General features: G+C 42.0%; 1 protein-coding gene across 1 annotated transcript; it reads right to left on the bottom strand.

Moving 5' to 3' along the window:
* Positions 1–5,055: 5,055 nt before the first annotated feature.
* On the bottom strand, positions 5,056–22,319 carry LOC111857357 (translocating chain-associated membrane protein 1). Its single transcript, XM_023838122.2, has 11 exons — positions 21,988–22,319; positions 20,741–20,801; positions 20,372–20,490; positions 19,747–19,863; positions 19,585–19,643; positions 18,328–18,412; positions 16,356–16,426; positions 15,849–15,953; positions 15,174–15,317; positions 10,989–11,149; positions 5,056–10,655 (listed from the first exon to the last, which is right to left on the bottom strand). Exons 1-11 carry the CDS (start codon positions 22,105–22,107, stop codon positions 10,582–10,584), a joined length of 1,116 nt encoding a protein of 371 aa, XP_023693890.1. The 5' UTR covers positions 22,108–22,319; the 3' UTR covers positions 5,056–10,581.
* Between the last annotated feature and the right edge of the window lie 81 nt (positions 22,320–22,400).

A 22,400-nucleotide genomic window follows, 5' to 3' on the forward strand; every position in this document is an offset into this window, starting at 1 on the left:
TAAATTGACCATGATCAATTATCCCATTGATTTCCGATGAATTTACAGTAAATTAAGCTGTATAATTATATTGGGAAAAGTTTCTGTGAAATTCCATTGTGGTTGATTATGCACATGAACTGTATATGTTATAGATATCAACATTTGGCACGTTTTAACCAAGAACCTATTTATAAACCTATGCATTTCTTGCCACTTGCAACCATTCAGGAAGCAGGTCGCGTACTGATTAAGCATATTGACTTGGTAGTTCAGATCTTAGTGGAAGATATGTTTTGATACTCCAGCAAAATTCTTAACTTGACTTGCTCCAATAAAACTGCATATCATTTTGGAAAGATATGTGGGTTAAGCAAAAACAAAATAATACATCTGTTGAACGTTTCCTGTTTTTTAATATAATGGAATAATTACACCATCATGAAACTATAAAGAAAGCAGAAGACAGATTTTACAGATAAAGTGCCCTGTGAATACACATATTGTTAGTGCGATTTTTATTTATCTCTCCAGGATGTAGTTTAATAGTCACTTTTTATAGTAACTTTATTTTAAAAATGACAGTGAAAATGTCAAAAACTGGGACAGCAAGTGAGATGGAGACAGATATATACATAAAAATAGACATATGACCCCAATATAACCCTGTGAAATTAAATGAGTTGGAAAATAATGGCAGAAGAAGGACCAAATCCTGTGTCATAATGGAGATGGGTGTGAAGCGCGTCAGGCGGCGGTGACAGGACAAGAGGGATTGTGGGGCTGTTTAACATGCAAAACAGGTAGAAAATACAGGAACAGCCACCGCAGGGAATGGAAAACGACTGTGCACAGGTGAAATGAGCAGGGTTCAATAAAGGGAGGTAGACAGATGCAGGAACAGAGAGAGAAGGCCAAGTCCTCGTCTCATCTGATCTCCTCTACTGCATCTGAATGAACTGTGGAGAGCCTGAACTGCTTCTTACCAACAACAAAGCCACCCTAACAACTTATTCAGGGCAGAAAAAGCTTGTTTTTTTTTCTGCCCAGAAAGCACAACATTTTTTCTGTTCATGCGCCTTAATGGATTCAACATCTCTCTGCAAACAATAGCCATTTATAACATTAACTATATATTAGTTGTACATAAAGCAAAAATCTCCTCTGGGGAAGATATGGATAGAAGAGGATTCTCTAAGATTTGGAGCAAAATGACTTTAAACAAAGAAATGAGAACAAGCTGTGTATTAGACCAGAGATAAATTCACTGTGTAAGTGAGGGGGTCTAGTTTGTGAGTCTGATGGCAGACCAATGAAGCAGACCCGTCCTAAATCCACAGTCCCACAGTTATGCAACACATGTTCTCCATCTGCAGCTACAGATAGGGAATTGGAGTGGATCAGCAGCCAATGTTATGGGACCCCTACCTGCCTGTGTTATAGCTAACCTGCAGGGATGCAAAGATCTTTGTCCAATATTGCATTCCTTCCATCCATGTCTGGTAATGGCCATGCATAAGGAAGGATGTCGACCTAGGTCCCAGTTCTACCAGTGCAGTGACTTGTCCTAAATTGATGTCCGTGGAAGGGGAGCCGGTAAACGTGGTGGTAGTTCAGGGGCAGCGACCTGCCCTTACTCCGAATGAATCTCCACAGGACACTACTACCAACATCTGTTCAAACTGAATCTGTACACCGCAGTTAAGTATAGCTACACAGTGCTGACGTCATTATCCTAACTGCCAGTAATTAGGCCATTTACTAGGGAGACAGACATCACATCTTGAGGCCTTCTGGAACTTCCTTTGGTCTTCACTAAATGCAGGCTAATGAAAAATGAGTTAATAGTTTCCCACAACAGGAAGATATATATGATAAATCCTTTATGTAAAAACAAAATTTCAGAAAATATTCAGATTATGCAAATAAAAGAATAAAAATCAAGAAGGAGAAATAAAACGAAGCGAGAGATTGTTTTAGTCAATGACTGAACATAAAACTCGTACAGCAATAAAGTGTAATTCAAACTTGTAAAAAAAAGCACAAATATTTAAAATTTAAAAGTTCTATTCAGGAACGTCAAAATACAAAGTCAATTGCTGAATATTAGGAGTCAGACATACAGGCAAATAAGAAAACCACGAAACCTCAAAAACCCTCAGTCCTTTAATGTTCACCCTTCCTGGCCTCCTTCTTTGTAAACCACGCCCCTTTTTAACAGCAGTCATCCCCAAGCTCATCCACAAGGATGCTGCAATTGCCGTGAAACGCAGAGTGGAGCAGGATAGTGGATGGCATGGCACTGGGGGCTGCAGGGGGCCGGACTGGATCTCGGTGTGGCAGTGCAGCCACGTGGGGACAAAGAGGGGACTAGTGGGAGGACCGCCAGCGTTCATTTTCCTTCCAGCACAAAAACATAAGTTCTTCAGCAGCAAACATTAATAAAAATGTGGAAAAAAAGAGCAGAGAAGCACAAAAAGCAGAAAACAGACATGTTTGCGAGGGGAAAATGTTCCAGAAAACAAAGAACTGTAACATACAGAATATGAACATTGGAGCAAACAAACACATGAGGTATAAATCATGGACATAAATGAGCCCTTCTGAGTCTCCAGCTGAAGTGTCCTAGATTCATAGCCGTGGGTCCTCCCTCTGTGGCTCCTGGTTCCTGATGAACAGCGCATTAGCTCACTGTCTGTCCCCAGGCAAGACCCGAGTCCACCACAGCACTCCTCCTGGAGGATGAAATATTAATCGGCATCATCACTGGCAAGAGCAAGCCGGCACTTACAGCAAGGAGCCTGCTGCTTAGCCCAAGATCACATTGCCCCTCCATGAAGGGCCACTGCTCATTGGCATGAGTATGAAATCTTAATCATACCCAGTGACTATGAAAGCGTGTCATGCATCACACTTCAGCTTCTCTTCAGGGTCAGTGTCAAAGTCAAAACTGAAACCTTACCGTTTCTCGATAGTACAAAGCCAAATCTGAAGCCACAGTATTCTATACTGGCAAGAATGCTTTCCAGAACTTTTAGCCATTATTCAAAAGACCCACTTCCAATTCAGGCCCAGTCTACAGCTTCCAACTCAACCATATGGCTTTCACAGCAGACGAGAGCTCCTACACCAACTGGTAGTGTCTCCATGTTGCAAGGGCTGTAAGGAAACATGAAGAGGAGGAAGATGAAGACATCCAGCGTGAGACAGAAGCTGCAGCCCATTTCAAAGGCTGCGCGAGCTCTTCCGCTGAACAATGAAAGGCAGGCTTCACTAATTGTTGGCTATTAGTCTATAAGCATGTAATTACATGTCTTATTAAATACAGAATTATAAATGAGCTTTGTTGAATGAGAAAGCACCCCTTTTTAATGAACCTAATTTATATGGAAATGAAATGTGCACCATTCTATCAGACCCATTGTGATTGGATAAAAGGAAAAGAATTCTGCTCTCAATATGTCTTAAACAGATTTTTATATTATAGCATTTGTTGTAGCCAAAAACAGACGGTAAAATCATACAAGCATGGGAATTATTTTTTAAAGTACACCATCAGCTGTGGCAAACAGGGAGCAGCAGGAGAGCCAGGGTAGTGAGGTGAGGTACTCCAAAAATACTGGCCGGAGACTCATCAGGTAGACAGGCTTGATACAGGTGATATGGGGTTTGTCTGCAGGCAGCCCATGCTGAGTCTTATGGATTAACGAATGCCTTAAAGATAGATGTGCGCAAACAAAGCAAGCGGCAGGCTTAAGGAGGGCATACTTGTCCTTCTTTTCACCTAGGGGGGAAATCTATTAATACGTTGACTTCCATCAAATACTGCAGCATGCTTTTTTTTTTTGCAATTATTCTTGAAATAGGTTCCAAGACAGTTGTTTTATAATTTCCAGAAGTACCCAGTGACAAATAATTCCCTGTGTGTAGCTCCCTTCTGTCTCTCTCACCCTGCAGACTGAGTATTACTGCACAAAAATACTCTTCCTGGGTAATGCGTTGTGATTTATTAATGCAGCGACTGCATGCGGTTTTTCTCCGCAAAGCTTAGCTGTCATATTTCAATAGAAGAGCCACAGCTCCCTCTAGTGGAGAACCTTTCCAGTCCAAGAGAACACCAGAAATGACAGTATTGGTCATGTCCTTCCCACCCACCAAGCTGATATATTTTCTATTCAGCTGTCCTTTTCCCATAATTGCTTATACAGTAGTGAATCACACTGAGCCTGGAGCTAACCTCAGACACAGGAAATGGACAATTTACATTTTATTTGGTAGATGTTTCTATCCAAGGTGACAAGGCAGGGTTGGACAGTCCTGGGGGGTCTTGCTCAGGGGCTGTAAAGGTAAAGCCAGTCTGCTGATGGTGGGATTTGAACTGGGGATCATCTGATCAGAAGCACAACCACTGAACCCACTAAGCCACATCCCTTCCCAGTGTAGACACAATCCAATGACATACATTTGCACTAAAGCAAACTGGACAACACTGTAGCCCCCCCCACATAGACACACAAACTTAGAACCATGTCTCTACATAATATTACCATAATATTTTGCTCCTTGTAAAACAGTATTTTCCTCTGTTTTCTGTTTCATCGGTCTTCTAGCCCCTGGTCAGCGCTGCAGGGGGCCTGGAGCCCATCTCAGGCTGCACAGGGTACACCCTGGACTGGATGCCAGTCCGTCACGGGGCACGCGGCTGGGGTACACCCTGGACTGGATGCCAGTCCGTCACGGGGCACGCGGCTGGGGTACACCCTGGACTGGATGCCAGTCCGTCACGGGGCACGCGGCTGGGGTACACCCTGGACTGGATGCCAGTCCGTCACGGGGCACGGGCTGGGGTACACCCTGGACTGGATGCCAGTCCGTAACAAGGCACGGGCTGGGGTACACCCTGGACTGGATGCCAGTCCGTCACAGGGCACGGGCTGGGGTACACCCTGGACTGGATGCCAGTCCGTCACGGGGCACGCAGCTGGGGTACACCCTGGACTGGATGCTAGTCCGTCACGGGGCACGCGGCTGGGATACACCCTGGACTGGATGCCAGTCCGTCACGGGGCACGCGGCTGGGGTACACCCTGGACTGGATGCCAGTTCATTCCAAGCACATACACACTCAGATCAGCAATTAGCTTAACTGCATGTCTTCTGACTGCGGGAGTAGCAACCAAAAAGGTGGAGAACATGCAACCTTCAGGGCAGGAGGAGGATTTGGACCCCCAACCATGGAGATGTAAGGCAGCAGTGCTACCCACCAGTCTGCCCTGCTACCCAGACCCTCCCTTCCTGTCAGTCAGTCAGTCAGTCAGTCATGGGGCCCAGAGCCTACGCAGAAAACAAAGGCAGGGATTTCACCAGGATGAGGCGACACCCCATCGCAGCCAATTACTATGCTTCACACAGCAATGACAATGTATTGATTAAGTAACAGTGCATTTATTTAAAGAAAAAAAAAAAAACATGAAAATGTTCATAAATACATACACTCCGGCATACATCAGTGCTGACACCTTCTGATAAAAAGCAATACATCAGTACATCTATAAGCAAACAACAAAAGACACAATAGAGGATACAAAATATCACAGTGAAGGGAAAACAAACTGATTCTAATATGCCTGCAAAAGATGTTACAAACTTTGGTGCATGTTCATTTGCTTTGATTGGCATATTAGTAAATCTGAAGGCATCCATTTAGTGAGGAAGGATAAGCACAGAGTGCCTTATATTCACCACAGAGTGCCTTATGTTCACCACAAGCCTGATAAAATGTTTTCATTCATATTTCAACTGCTTAACTAGGACGGATTCACAGGGGGTCTGGAGCCTATCTCAGACAGGATAGGACATAAGGCGAGGGTATCACTTATATGGGATGCCAGTCCATCACAGGCAGATATAATCTACACATGATCACACATTACGGGCAATTTAAAGACGCCAATTAACTTAGCTGCATGTCTTTCGACTTTGGGGGTGGTGGGGGTGGAAGAGTACGCACTCAACACAGGGAGACAGGGAGAACATGCAAACTTCACGCACACAAAGTGGAGGCAGGAACCCTAACCCCACCCTTGAGGTGAGAGACGACACCGTTCTGCTCCTGGTAAACTCATTTCATGGGATAACCTGTGAAATTCAAGACACCTTGTTAAAAAAAAAGTCTGTGCGATAGCGAGAGAATGGACGTCCCCGTTCATTTTTTCCAAGCTGAACGTCCAGAAACCGTGCTGTAAATGCAGAACAGTGAATGCTGATCGCCATCGATGCAACTGGCTCGCATTAATCTCAAGCATTGATCTATTTAAGTAAAACAGAAAATAAATCTCAGTTCAGCTTTTTGCTGCAAGGCATTGTATATAGTTTTGTCAATCGCCATTTAAACCAGAGCATCTCAACTTACAGGCAGGATCAAGCTATCGTGTCTCAACCATATCACATTAAGCTATCAAAAGATAACTAGGATCCCACGTTATATTTACATTGTTTAATTTTTAGCTTTGAATGGTGGACAAACACGATGAATGGTAAGTTTTTGCTTTAAAAATAAAAAATACAAACAGGATAAAGTTGGACATTCTACGCAACTCTATAAAAAATATTTTTTTTTTTATCCAAAAACATTTTATCAATGTACTATATTAATATGCAGGACCATTTTCTCCTTATGCCTCAGAAAGTAACAGGCTGGAAGTGATTCTTCCCTCCTGAGATGACACCATGAGGCAGAGCTGTGCTCCACAGCTTTGCAAGTAGGAACTTCACTGGAATCAAAGCACAGATTAAATGGGTCACACTTCTCTAATGTTTCAAGCTGTGTTACTAGAGAATTACCACCCAGGTCCAAACACTGTCTTGACATTCACAAATAAAAAAGTACTCTACTGTAACACCCTGAATCCAAGCCCACGGAAATTCTGATCAAAAGTAATCATATTTGTCATTTCAAAATCAAGCTATAATGTGTCCGAAACTTGTCTCTTCTTCTCATAGGAGAATCACAGAAGTCTACATATGGAAACATCAAAATCACAGGCAAGGGATGGCTCTCGTAAAAGCTCCTCAGCACGTCAGCTACCTCCCACTGCATCACGCTCACCATCATCTGTCATGCCGCAAGATAAATTCGGTGTCTCAGAGAAGAAAAGTAGAAACCAAGATTGCATTTGCCAAACAACTGAAGACTGAAACACGGCTTTGCTACATTTGCATTTCACTATTCGAAAGAGAAACAAATTTCAGTCCTCCGATGTCATGTGACTGTAACATGCAAGATGCTGCAAACGTAGTTCGCAAGCATAAAACAAAGGACACAACTCCCTTCCCCCCCACACACACACAGATGCTCACACATACCGAGCCTTTCTGTGTCTTTCAGGTTGGAATGGCCAGTTAGATGGCTATGGTTCTCTCTGCAGTACCAATCATCCACCTGGAATTAATGTCATACAATTTTCTGAATAAGGACACTTGGAAAAATTGTGTAGTTTTGGATCAAATGCATAAAACTGCTTTGTACTGTAGCCTTGTCCAGGCTAAGATTACAAAGCACTATAAAAAAATTAAGGGAGTAGAAAAATCCTTCAGTAGAAGCAAAAAGGCCACTAAATGTTTCACCAACCAAATTCTCTGCAACCAAATACACCTCTGAGATCAGCTTCCTTATCTGCACAATGCCTGCCACCCCCACTGCATACTGGGAACCACAGCAAGCATAGCAGGATATACAGCCATATCCTATGGCAGCACTATCAGTCAGGTGTAAAACATTTCACTGCATGCCTTAGGACATATCCCACAATGGAAATGATTCCAAGGAAAGCCGCTTATGCTCAGGACAGATCTATACTATCGACGAGAATTTCAAGGGACCATCATTCCCTCAGCGATGTCTGGCAAGAAACAACTTTCAAATTCAAACTATCAAAACTCACAGTCAGCCCGAAGTAAAGTGCAAAGATGTTCTGAACAACTAGCTAAAGTGATATGAGACAAAGTTAAACACTAGAAGTTTCCTTTTGTGCAGTTTTCAATTCAATTCAACTGAATTTATTTTTATACAGCACCTTTCACAACAGAGTCACAAAGGCGTTTTACATGGGTGTGGATTCCTGCATAATTTATACAGAATACAAAAACAGGGAAAAGGAAAGACAAAGAAAGAAAGAAAGCCAGATGACAACAGAGGAGAGGAACCAAAAAATCCTAAGTAGGGAGAAAAAAAAAAACCCCAGGAGGTTGAAGGTCAACTAGCTCCCAACCCCACCCCCCGGGGCATGCTAACATTAAGGAAAAAGATGGAGTGGGCTTGCTTGCTAAAAGCAAGGTGTAAACTGTGATCAAGCTTGCAGTATTACCATCCATCCATCTTCCAATTACTTACTGGTTACAGGAAGGAGCCTTGGAGCCTATGCCACATAACACAGGGCACAAGTTAGGGGTGCACCATGGCCAGGATGCCGGACCATCATAAGACACACAGACACAATCCCTATGGGTGATTTAGAAATGACCATATGCCTAACTGCATGTCTTTGGACTGCTGGAGGAAACCAGAGTAAGCAAAGCAGACCCATACAATATGCTGAAGACCATGTAAACTCCTCAGATGCACGGGACGGACGGATTCTGTTTCAGCCATAATTTAAACCCAAAACGGTTCGGCAGCCAACAGGTTCATCATCAATCAATAGAAAAAAAATCAATAAAAGCCGGCTCCTTCAAGCCCGTGGAGAACTACACTGGAGTCTCCAAGCCTGATGAACCGTGAACAAAGACTAAGAGCTTGCGGTGTTTCTGCCTTAGAAGCAGGCTAACAACTGAAGCGCCTGTCAGGCATCTCACTCAACATGTCAGTGACAGACTGGCTGCTAACACAGCTACCTGACAGACAGGCTAATAAGCAGGGCATCGTACACACATATACGTCTAAATATGGCTCCCTGGGGCAGAGGCTATCAAACTGCATGACAAACTACTTGCAGGTCTATCTGCTTCACAGGCAGCTAAGGAACAGGTCAGTGATGTGGACAGCTTATAGCCAAGCAAGTACCACAGATGGTTTTACAGGTGAGATAGCAGATAGCAGACTGGATTAAAAGGTTAAAGGCAGATCAGTTATACTGTTTTTCTGCATGTTAGTAGCACAAATGGCTTAAAAGCAGGTTAACAACAAAGATGGTTTATAAATAAATTAGTAGCGTGGTTGGCTTAAAGGCAGGTGAGTAATGGAGTTTACGAGCAGGTTTGTTGCGTAGATGCCTGACAGACAATGAATTCATGTCTGATTCTTCTTCAAATCACAAAAAACATAGTCAAAGAGAAGGTAAAGTCAATCTGTATTAAATCTGGATAGATTTCATGCATCTCATGACTCCTCTCACTGCCAACACCAGTCCTGCAGAGTATGAGGCTTACGGCATAATGAATGGCTCTTTCTGCTGTACTCCAGGACAGTGAATATCTACATAAGGGCAGATATCTAGAAGAATAAAGCATTTTCAGCTCTGAAAATAATTACAGTGCCCCTGATTAAAATTTGCTTCATTGTTTTTTACAATGCAACTGACATTTTCTACTTAAAATGCTGCTCAAGTGAGTCAGCTATACTTTTTCTTATGAAGCTCAAAGACAATACTTAGCAGCTAAACCAGGCTTAAACTGCAATTGATATTCTGGTTTTAAGACAATTGTACATGCCTCATACTCCTTTTTAGCTCTGTCAAGTTAAACTGTGATTTCCCATAAAAATATAAGACGTAATATAAGTCTTACAGAAAAATCTTGACCTTGGTTTTCCTCCCTTACAGAGCATCTTTGCACTTCAGTTTTTTGTTGCTCAGGAGGGCAAATAGTCGAAGTCACCCTCCGGAGGGCCTAACTGAGGCACCCCACCGAGCCCAACGTCGCTGAGGGAGTGAACGTCGCCCCAGCCACCTCCACTGGCCCTCGTACAGCACTTGGTGTCAGCTGTAGCAACCCCATTCCAGATCAGCACGCGCAGCACCTCCCTTTGCCACCTGCATCTCGCACAACCCGTGACTGTAGCCACCCCAGTTTGCAACGAAAACGCAACGCGAGTCAGATTTCCGCAGTGGAATAAATTACAGGCTAAAAAACAATTCCCAACTGAATGTGTGAGCAGCAAGTTCTGCTGTCCTAGAAGCGTATGGTGATTACCACACAGTGTTTTGGTAGAAAAGTACAAATGGCTTTACTTGGGTTTTCAGCACAGGCCCAACAGCAACCCAATCACATTTCACCCGGTGCTCACCACCTGCCACTCTAAGGGTTTCTGCCCTCAAGCGATCAAAGTCATTTCCAGCCAGCCTGCAACCCTGAAAGTCTTAAACAAACTAAAAAGGACCATTAAGTAAAATAAACTTTAAAAGTAAATACCAAAACTGATTTTTTTTTTCCCTTGCAGGTTGGGATGGGCAGGGGGTTTAACTGCAAAGACACGGATGTGACTCTCTTAATGTGGTCAAAAGTTTGTTTTTGGGACCCAAGACAGTGGTGACATTTTATGAGAGAAGGGACAGTGTGCCACTGGAAAAGTAAAAAGAGAAACCAGTGGCCCTTGGTTAGCACACCCTACAAGGTCTTCGGTTTTCTAGCACGCGGTGATGTCCTGTCCTCAGACTTCATGACCCCATTGGACGCGTTTCCTGCAGGACAGAAGCAGTCAGGACAACAATCAACATCATGCCCACGCAGACCTGGTCATTTAATCTGTGACCCCAGCAATGGGAAACCCTTTCAGATGATTCTGTGGTACATGTGCAGATGTAGGTGGTGTGGTCGTTCAGGTGCTTGACATAAGTGTGTAGAACTGCCTTAACAAAATTACACAAGACTATGAGTGTGACAAACCCATAGTATGAGCACATATGTCGCGACCATGTAAAAGGTATGGTGTTTGATACTGAAGGTGATTTACATTTATGATAAATGTATGAAACGTGTGTGAAAATGCAATGATAGCCTTAAGAGACACTGACCCCTGGCCGAGTCTTTTTTCGAAGGCCTGCTTTTTGGGCTGATGGGTTTCCTTTTGGTGGCTTGGATCTGACTGTGTTCTCTCCACTTCTTCAGCTGGAAATTGATGAACTTCCACATCATCCAGGCCTGTGTCAGACAAATGGCAGCCAGGCAGCTGATCCTGCGGGGATTGACATCAATAGTCAAAGGAAAACATAGAGGAAATGCTATTGCTGAAATATTATTGCTGAATTTTTTTTTCAGTTAATGTTGGCTCTATAACTATGTGTAGATTACAGCCCTAAGGTTAGAAATACAGTGGAAACCTCTTATAGTGATCATGGTTACAGTGATCAACTGCTTATATGAATCAAAAAGCTTTGGACAGAATCATTCCTGCACAAATACTGTTTAAACAATTTGCTTCTAGTAATCACGTAGTCTGCTTACAGTATTCATTTTGGGGTCTATCAATGACAAATACAGACGTGGACAAATGTGCTTCATTTCTCCTGAAAAGTGATTCTTTTTAAAAGCAACCGTCTAATGTATACCAGCATGCCTTTAGTATGTGACTGAGTAAACCAGGGTCGGCAACCCGTGTCTCGCGAGCCACGTGTGGCTCTTCTCAGAACGACAGACGCATTCACATTTTCATGTCTTAACATATTATGATAATACTTTCGGAAATACAAATAATTTATTTATGAGTTAATATTATTTTTCATTTAGATATTTATTTAGCTATATGTGAATGAGGCGGTCCGTCGCGAGCTTCTATGATGTCTTAACTGCATATTTTACATCTTCTTCAAAGTCATTCCCTACGACGAGAGTACGTCTCCGGTCAAATGGTATACTTTCCGGAGTTTTCTTCAGTGTCCAAGATTCGATGTAGGCTTCAAAGTTTATTGGGATTCCTAAGTCTTTCATATACTTTTTGTAGTAAATCGTGTAGTAGAACGTGAGGAGGTCCTGGGTTTGGTCCTCGGGTCAGGCGTAGGACCTTTCTGTGCTCACATGCTCTCCCTGTGTTCGCGTGGGTTTTTGCCGGGGGCTCCGGTTTCCCCCCACATTCCAACAGTGTGCATTAAGTTGGCCCCGTGAGTGTGTGCGCCCTGCAGTGTGTTGGCAAATGCCCAGGGTTGGTTCCTGCCTGCGCCCATTGTTCCCAAGATAGGCGCCGGTCCCCGCCCCCACGACCCCAGTTGGGCTTAAAAGGTTACGGTGATGGATAGATGGATCATCATCATGCCTTCCCAAAATTATTATATTTTCTCCAATTTACATATTACAGGCAGCTGAGTTTGGAGTGGTGAGTATATTATGCACTGCTCGGTCAGAAGTGGAGAGTGAAGGCCAAACGATTGCAGAGCCAAACGGACTTTACTCAGAAAGAAGGGGTGAGGGTGAAGACTATCGATACAGAGCTGAACGATATTGTGATATTAGTCACCTTTGCACTGTTATGCATCCGAGTGATTTAAAACTCAGAGCCGCCCTCCCCGCCCCGAAATTGTTTTTCTTTATTTTTTGTAAGTACTTGAAGTTTTGTTTTTGTGCGCATATATACCGCCATTGCATTAAAAAATCGTATCTCAAACCCTCTTCTCTATCCATTGCGGCTCTTTGTAAATCTTGTGTCAGACATTTAGGATAAAATGGCTTTTTGCTTTAAAAAGGTTGTTGACCTCTGGAATAAACCAATAAAATTGTGAAAAGAAATGATCTGTTGTTTATTTTACAATGATATGCTAAAATAGTGTGGACAGATTTGTTGGTACCTCTAAAGACCTTTATCCTTGCATTATAGTCGTGTTTCAAACTAAGTGTTTAACCTTCATTCATGTCACAGGTGCCTTCAAGCTTTTCATCACACATTCAGCCTATTTAAAGGGAAAGAACATGCTACTGTGTTGTTTGGTATCAGTGTGTGCACGACGCATGACGAACATGGACCAGAGAAAGCAAAGGAGAGAGCTGTCTGAGGAGCTCAGAAAGAAGATTATAGATAACCATGTTAAAGGTAAAGGCTATAAGACCATCTCCAAGCAGCTTCATGTTCCTGTGACCACAGTTTCCAATATTATTAAAAAGTATAAGGTTCATGGGACTGTAGCCAGCCTCCCAGGATGTGGACGCAAGAGGAAATGCAACCCCGGGCTGATTAGAAGGGCAGTGCGGATGGTAGAAAAAGAGCCAAGGAAACCATCCAAAACCATTCAAGCTGAGCTCCAAGGTCAAGGTACGTCACTTTCGGATTGCACCATCCGTCGCATTTTGAACAATAATGGGAAGAAGAACCAGGAGGGAGGGCTCCACTATTGACAGAAAAACATACAAAAGCCAGAGTGGAATTCACCAAAATACATGGTAACAAGCCCCAAAGTATCTGGAAGAATGTCATTTGGACTGATGAGACAAAACTGGAGCTTTTTGGCCAATTACATCAGCTCTATGTTTACAGAAGGAAAAATTAAGCTTTAAAAAAAGAACACCATACCTACTGTGAAACATGGGGGGGGGGGTAGGTTTTGTTTTGGGGTTGCTTTGCTGCATCTGGCACAGGGAACCTTGAATCTCTGCAGGACACAATGAAGCCTCAAGACTACCAAGGCATCCTGGAGCCAAACATATTGCCCAGTGTCAGAAAGCTCAGCCTCAATTGCATGTCATGGGTCCTCCAACAGGATAATGACCCAAAACATACAGCTAAAAGCACTGAAGAATGGCTGAGAAAAAAAAATTGGACTATTCTTAAATGGCCCTCTATGAGCCCAGATCTCAATCCTATTGAAGAGCTATGTAAAGATCTGAAAATTGCAGTGTGGAGACGCCACCCTTCAAACCGCTTAAGCAGTTTGCTCAGGTAGAGTGGGCCAGACTACCTGTTGGCAAATGCAGACGTCGCATTGTGAAGTACAGAGGTCGCTTGATAGCAGTGATTGCTGCAAAAGGTGGTGCCACAAAATATTAAATTAAGGGTACCATCTTTTTTTCCATGCAATTTTCACTTGTTTAATTATATAAAATACTCGACTTGAATCAGTAATCAAAAGCAAAGTCTGATTTGTGTTAAACATGGAATAAACAATAAGGGATGCCATTAAACTTTTGTCATTTTCAAGATATTTCAGAGATAGTTGTGTTTTTTTGTGGAAGGGTACCAACAAATTTGTCCACATATGTACCTATAGGCCTTGTCCATACGTACACGGGTATTTATAAAAGCATGTTTTTCTTCCTCCATTATTAAAAAGAAATCTCTGTCCATATGAAAATGCTAAAACGTGCAAGAGCATGCCAAACCAGCAGGCGGTGATATAACTCTAACCGTAAAGCCATGTTGGCCAATCAGAAGCCTTATTACCAGTTCTGCTAAGCTAAACACAGCGAATGGCGCACAAGCCAAAAACTCAAGTCTACACATCGACACAGAAAATGGAGTTTCTGAAAATCTTCACCATGTATGGGGTTTTACAAAAGCTCAGTTTTCAGTAACTTAAAACACCATTTGCATGTGGATAAAAGGCAAAAACGCAGAGGAAAAGCTACGTTTTTAAAAATTCCCATGTACGTGTAGACATGGTCATAGACTCATGAAAGCTTATGACAAACTGCCAAAAATGAGTCACTGCTTTGATACGATGTAATGCTGTGAAAATGTGCTGTATAAATAAAATTGAATTGAACTGAATATTATGTATAGTACTGTATTATAGCATATTTTAGTTCAATAATTTAATTTGTACAGTACTGTCATTTGAAAAGCATTAGAAACAGCTGTACTGTATTTTGAGATGGGCAATAAAATTAAGTAAATAGCGACGATCTGCCTGAGACATAAAGTCTTCAAACTTAGCTCAGTTATAATGATCATCCGCTTATAGTGATCAACTTCACCCAGACAGACATGATCACTACAAGGGGTATCCACTGTATTAGAATGGACCTAGACTTTTGATAGACAAATCTTGTTAGTAACTAGGTATTTTTAGTACCTGATGTAAGGTGAAAAGCAAAAATAATGTAATGATGTCGTCCTACAGACATGTACTGTTAAGAAAATGTTTAAAAATGATTACAGTCCTAAGCACGGTATCTAAAACAGCTAGAGGTTTTTCAAAGAGTTCTGTTCTTTACTAAATTGTCGAGAGACAATATAAACGAAGTCAAACGTAGCCCACTGGTAGACCGTGACTTGCCTGATAGTGAGGATGTTGAAGTTCCCCTCTGCTATAGAGAAACCCTGGTTTTCCATGCGGGACAAACCGAAGCCAAACGTGAGGACAGAGAGCGTGAGGGTGAGGAGACGGGCGATGACGAAGAGCAGCGCCCACAGAGTGAACCTGATGAAGAGGCCAACAGTCTGAACACTTGGGGCTGTGGAGTCATTGCTTCCCTGGCAAAGGCAGGATGATCCACAACACCATTCCAAAAGAAGGCAATCCACAGAGTGAACTACAGCATTCCGTAGAGTGAACTACAGCATATTGTAGAGTGAACTACAGCATTCCATAGAGTGAACTACAGCATTCCGTAGAGTGAACTACAGTATTCTGTAAACTTGCTACTTCATCATAAAGACAGTCCATAAACACAACAGGACATTTAATTTAACATAAAATCTAAATTACTAAAATTTATAAGAAAAAAGGAGACTAAAAAAATAAATTACTTTCTCATTATATAGCCTCTGTGGAAACGTCATGTTATAAGACGCTAGCATAGAATTTAACACGGGAATTTCTCAAACAAATGGCTCAAATGGCCATTGTGATAGAAAGGTGTGTGCGCTACACCTAGACGGGGCAGGGCAGTGGAAAGGCGACCAGCGGATCCTCCTTGTGTGTTGCCTGGCAAGGAAGAGGCACACGTACCCTTTTTGCTTGTTCTCGTCACTGAAGTAGAAGAGCCGGGAAGCGTGGAAGAGCAGCTCCACCAAGTAGTGTGGCACCAGCAAGACCAGTCCCAGGCGGTGAAGACTAAGGGCAAGGCAAGACGAGAAAGCATACAGTGACACAGGACTGCATGCTGGATAAACGGAAAGGGCCTCAATGTCATCTGTAACAATGCAGCTGCACGTCAGCTTCTCTATCTCACAATGTTCCTGTGAAGACTCAGGATAGAAATGCAACAGGGAAGGGATGAAATAAATGTACTACAGCTATGCTAACAGCCGATGTATGCTACCTTTGTAGCTGAAGAATCACTACAACACAGTCAATCAGCTAACATACGAGCAGTGTAAGATGTTTTCTGGCCAAAAAAAATGCGAATCCTGCAAAAGTGACTGCAAGAACTTTAAGTGTAAATTTGAGGGCTAGATCTTTCAGCTAAATGGCTTTCCTGTTGAATGGGAAGGCAAGACGAAGCCATTCACTTACTTTAAGACGTAGGCACCAGTGATGTGGAAAACGTAGAGGGAAATGTAGTACAGCTGACGTGGGATATCCTCCTAGGAAAGAACAAAGCCTTTAAAGTTGGCTCACACTTCTCTGCACACACGCAACACTCGTGCATCCGCACTGCGTGTACGGACACGGAAACGTCCGTACCTATTTGCACATGCATATAACGCATCGTAGAGGAAACACGGCATACACATGCGCACGTTGTGTACTTGCTACGTCATTCCAATATGGATATCGAGTAGGAAGAGCTTGTGCGAGCGCAGCGTGTCCAGAGCTGTGCATACACTGTCCGTACGGACACAAATCTGAAGTGCAGCAGGCCGAGGAACACGATGACATAAAACATATCATAAAAGTCCACGTGGACGCTTCCATTTGTACGAGTGCAGAGAAGTATGAACCATGCTTTACAGAGGCCACATCAACATTTGGGCAAACATTTTCAAATGTAGCTTGGTGTTTTGTTCTTGTTAAAAAGGTACTTATACAGTACCATTCAAAGGTTTGGGATCACTTAGAAATTTCCTTGCTTTTCTTCAATAGCAAGTTTTTTTTTGTCCATTAAAATAACATCAGATGGATCTGAAATACTGTGTATTGATAATGTTGTAAATGACTATCATAGCTGGAAACAGCTGTTTTTTAATTGAATATCTACATAGGTGTACAGAGGCCCATTATCAGCAATTAGTCCTGTGTTCCAGTGGAATGTTGTGTTAGCTAATGCAAGTTTATCATTTTAAATGGTTAATTGATCATTAGAAAACCCTTTTTGCAATGATAGCACAGATGAAAATTGTTGTGCTGATTAAAGAGGCAATTAAACTGGCCTTCTTTGGACTAGTTGAGCATCTGGAGCATCAGCAATTGTGGGTTTGGTTACAAGCTCAAAATGATCAGAAACAAAAAAAATGTCTTCTGAAACTCATCAGTCTATTCTTGTTCTGAGAAATGAAGGCTTTTCCATGCGAGAAATTGCCAGGAAACTGATCTCATACAGTGCTGCGTACTGCTCCCTTCACAGAGCAGCGCAAACCGGCCCCAACCACAACAGAATGAGGAGGGGGGGGGGGTCCTGGTGCACAACAGAGCGAGAGGATAAATATGTTAGAGTGGACAGAGGAAGACTGGGGAAAAATGCTATGGATAGATGAATCTAAGTTTGAGGTATTCGGATCACAAAGAAGAGTGTTTGTGACAAACAGATCAAATGAAAAGATGCTGGCAATGTGATGGTCTGGGGCTGCTTTGGTGATGGTAAAGTGGGAGATTTGTACAGAGTGAAAGACATCCTTCTTCAAGATCCCTATCACTCCATTTTGTAATGCCATGCCATACCCTATGGACGGCACTTTAATTGGAGCCAATTTCGTCCTACAACAGGACAATGACCCAAAACACAGCTACAAACTATGCAAGAATTACTTAGGTATTCTGTGTATTTTGCAGTGCCCAGCACAGTCACCGGATCTCAACTCTATTGCTGAGCTGTTATGGCCTGACTGAATGGTACGTAAGAAGTGCCCATCAAGTCAATCTAACTTGTGGGAGATGCTTCTGGAAGCACGGGATGAAGTCTCGTCAGATTGACAACAAATTGACATCTAGAATGCCCAAGGTCTATGAGGCTGTAATTGCTGCAAATGGAGGACTCTTTGACAAAAGCAAAGTTTGAAGAACACAATCATTATTTTAATTTCAAAAATGATTCCTTCTAACTTTGTCAATGACTATTCCCTATCTATTTAGCTATATTTCCTATTCAGACTCATTTGATGTATGTTTTCATGGAAAACAAGGAAATTTCTAAGTGACCCCAAACTTTTGAACGGTAGTGTACTTACCCAGTACCAGTACACTTATTTATACGTTTGCACAAAACCTCTGACCCAATAACCTTGTTTTCATGCACGTTTTGTCGATGAAGGAAGCAAGACCGACTTACCTTTCGCACTTTTTGAAAGTACAGTTCTGGCAGAGTGTGAAGCCAGTATGCGATCTGACATATGTAGAAGAATTTCACTTGAAAGCTACAATAGAGAAACCATATTCAGCCAAGAACGTACATTAATAATGCAATATAGGTAAAACTTCTTTCATGTACATGAAAAAAATTACACAACTTTCTAGACATGACAGTAGTAAAATACATCCATATCCAGCTTATATAGCTTATCAACCACTTATCTAGTCTGGGAGTCGATCCCCAGTAGCAAAAAGCAGGAAAACACACATAACCACATGCAAAGGGGACACCGCTTCAACTGACCACAGGTTTTCGGACTATGGGAGGAACCTGGGTGTGGGATTCTAACTGCTAACATACTGTGGGCTTTTAACAATGTAATACTAATTTCCAAAATTTTCTCATAAAGATCAGCGAAACGGTGTCACATACAATATTTACAATGTCACTGTAGTTAGTCTCCTGCATGATCATGAATAAACTGAGCACAGAGTGTGTAAACATTCTGTGCCGGTGTAAGCAGCAGATAAAATGATTGGCATATAAGGACTGATTCAGTCAAAATGGCATTTCTTAATCAAGTCTTTAGAACCAGCTGTCATCCTCTTCCCTTGAATATCATCCATCCATCCATCTTCCAAGCCCTTATCCAGTACAGGGGCTATTTGAGCCTACGTCAGGCAGCACAGGCCAGAAGGCTGGGTACCGACAGCAGACTGTGGGGAACCCGAAATACCAGGTGGAAACACAGAACGCGGGGAGAACACACAAACTCCACCTAGAGATAGTGGAGGCAGGATTGAACCCCTGTCACTGTAGGTGTAAGCCCCCATGCTGCCTCACTACCATAAATGCATTCATTCTTACATTACAAAACATTTCCATGTATGTGTATCAGGGCATATTCTTCATGCAATTTGTAATTTATTTCATGCGAACAGCTACACTGACTGAGAAGATTCCAGAAGCCCCAGAAAATAAAGGACACAAGTCATGGTAGTCACTGGTTGGGATGCTGGTCAGTCATGGAGAACACACTTACACACAGAATCATACACCATGGGCAACTCAGAGACACTGATTAGCCTACATGCATGTGTGTGGAAGAATACCTGCGTCACACTGGAAGAAAATGCATAAGTACAGAGCTAAGGACAAAACCCAAAACCAGCACGCCAGGAATGTAACGTTCCAGCATTACTCTCTGCTGGTTTGTAAAAATGAGAGCAAACTTACACCATATGGTTATGTGGATATCCTTCCCATAAAAACGTCGGATTTGTCGCAAAGTCCTCCTGTCAGACACAGAAAGATGAGTCAATCTGAGAGCTGAGAACAGCCTAAAAATCCATTAATAGGTTCTGCCTTATTCTGGGGCACCTTCAGTGCCACTCTTACCCCAGTCAAGATGCTACTGCCCCAGATAAAGGAAAAGAAGTAGAAAACGACAAGCTGGCCGGACTCGTTGAATTTGCTGTGCTTCGTTTTAGACAGATGCAGCCGTCGATTCATTTTCTGAAATAAGATCAGATGAGACATATGTGCTCCAGATGCAAAAAAAAATCTATCTGCAATGCATCTCCCCAAACGAAACGGCACCTGGACTTTTCAAGGACGTTTCAGCTAAACATGGAAGCAATTACATACATATATATGAGCCATAATAATGATCTTTCATATACATGCAAAGCAGCGTCTCATTAAATGGCAGCCAACCAGGGCATCATACATGCAGACCTTTGGAAACTGAGAGTAGGAATGTGGACCCAGAGTCAAATTTGACTTGTAAAGGAGTGGGAGAGAGGAGGCTGAGGAGCATGACGCCAATACGAACTGAAACAGCAGTAAGTGGTGTTTGTTCATGTCAGTGGTTTGCAAATAGACTTTTTTCTTTTTTTTTTTAAACCAAAAACAGCTACGACTGATAGAACTTCACGGCATCACTGCAGCTGCTCTGCACAATCCTGAATCCTCTTTATCAGCCAGAATATGTGGAAACATTTTCTTTTTGCACACTACTTACGTCGAGGATGTATTCTTGAATCAAAGCATGCAGTATTATAGCAATCAGCATATAGAAGAAAACAGTCGCCATATCTTTCGCTCCATATTGGTAGAAATTTCCTGGTTCTGGCCGGTCATCTGTATCCAACAAAAACACCAACAATAACAATAATAAAACTTACTGTCAGACTCTTTAGAAAGCAACAACATGTTAAAGGATTTCCAAAATACATTTCAATATTATATATAATTACATTTACACATATATTTTATGTTTCTCAATAATCTAATTATGCATTTTAATTGTGAAAATTGTGAAGAGGGGAAGAAACACATATACGTAATACCGTAAAATGTAGATTGCTCCCATAGATAAATATCGGCTTACCTAATGTGTTATTCACATTGTACTGGACTGTGATGAACATTATGGCAAACTTCGCAGTTACCTGCCAAATATTAAATAAAAAAAAAACACCAATGTTTTACTTAATACTATTACACAATCCTGAACTGGTGTAACAGCTTTCATATTTTTGGCAGAACATTAATTTTTTTTAAAGAAAAATAAAGCTAGGGTATGTGTTCGCGTGTGTATTACACGGTATTTTACTATATCACACTATCCTAATAGATTTAAACATATATGAAACATTGGGAAAGTACAGTGCAATCTATGCATTTTCATCTATATCAACCAATAATAAGCAAAAGGCCAAGCATTTTTCTTTGCTGAAAAATATTGTTTTTGACAGTTTATACCTATTTCATTTATAAGTGAAAATGTATTAATTACAACTTTGCACATTTAACGATAAACAACGTAGATACGATTCACAGGTTGACGAAGCGCAGGAATGACTCAGGTCGTGACCAGTGAAAATGTTTAATATGGCCAATTTCGTCACTCTGTGGATGATTCATAGACTCTGATGCCATAAGCACATCGGACCAAAGTTTTACAAATAATTCAGAGATGCAAAATTGTCCAGCCGTCTTGTGCATTTCACTCGCTTCACTGTCGCAACCGCATTGTTTATGTCGGGCACGTGTTGACAAGACCGTCTGCCACACGTATGCAGTTTATAAAAGTTACACCTACATTGACTTTCCATACTTCAAATAATAAAATTAAGCAGTCGATAGTCGTATGATCTGTATTTAATTGCTGTACTTATTTTTAATCGCAAATGACACACATATGTCTACACATAGATGTCCATTGAAATATTTCTTGCAATAAACAATGCAACTTAACCTGATTTCCGTGTTGAACCATCACAATTATTTGCATATTTACCGAGACAGGCAAAATATATATTAAATAACTGTTTTAAACAACACTTTTGAAGCTAGCTGCAAGAATCCCAAAGTAGTATCTACAAGCATTCTGTTTACCCATTCCCTTTACAGATTTACCATAAACCAGGTATAAACCATATAAATGACTATATAAGTTTAAAATGGGAAGATATCATTTATTACTTATCAGTGCACTCTTATTTAATAGATGGGCCTCCTAGGCTATCACTGATATACGTGAATCGGGAGGTGGGCGTTTGCGCCCAACCCCCTACGCATTGTCACAGCTCGAAGTGTTTAGCAGGTGTTGATCATTATTTTAAGATACAGTACCTCGAACATCAGTCCCAGTAGAATGATCATAGCCACACACGACACCATATCTGCGTGATTCTGGATCACGAACTCGTGGCTCAATACCGGTGGGCTCTTGTTCTTCTTACGGAAACCCATGGCTGACACGATTCTACCACTCACTACAGCACTTACTCACAATTCCAGATACTGGAGCCTTAGTCCCCTACAAAGATGGCAAAAACAGTATAATTCTGGCATGTACTCGGATGATAACCTTGCACAAACATATGCCACGCTAGTAAGTACAGAATCCGTCAGAATGAACCATTCCAGTTTCCACTCCAGACTCATTCGCGTATAGCCCACAAACGCAGATGTCCCGCCCCATAGCCAATCCACTTAAAGAGTGACGTTCATGTCAGCCTATCGGATTAAGGGAATTTCTACGT

The sequence above is a fragment of the Paramormyrops kingsleyae genome, chromosome 6 (assembly GCF_048594095.1).
Source record: "Paramormyrops kingsleyae isolate MSU_618 chromosome 6, PKINGS_0.4, whole genome shotgun sequence".
NCBI lineage: Eukaryota > Metazoa > Chordata > Actinopteri > Osteoglossiformes > Mormyridae > Paramormyrops > Paramormyrops kingsleyae.

Bases quoted from the DNA above. Each gene is read 5' to 3' on its own strand.
- LOC111857357 (XM_023838122.2), bottom strand. From the start codon at position 22,107: ATGGGTTTCCGTAAGAAGAACAAGAGCCCACCGGTATTGAGCCACGAG. The intron at 20,491-20,740 runs GTAAGCCGATAT...TGTTGGATACAG, and splicing joins CAATGTGAATAACACATTAG to ATGACCGGCCAGAACCAGGA. The intron at 19,864-20,371 runs GTAAGTAGTGTG...ATCTTATTTCAG, and splicing joins TTCAAGAATACATCCTCGAC to AAAATGAATCGACGGCTGCA.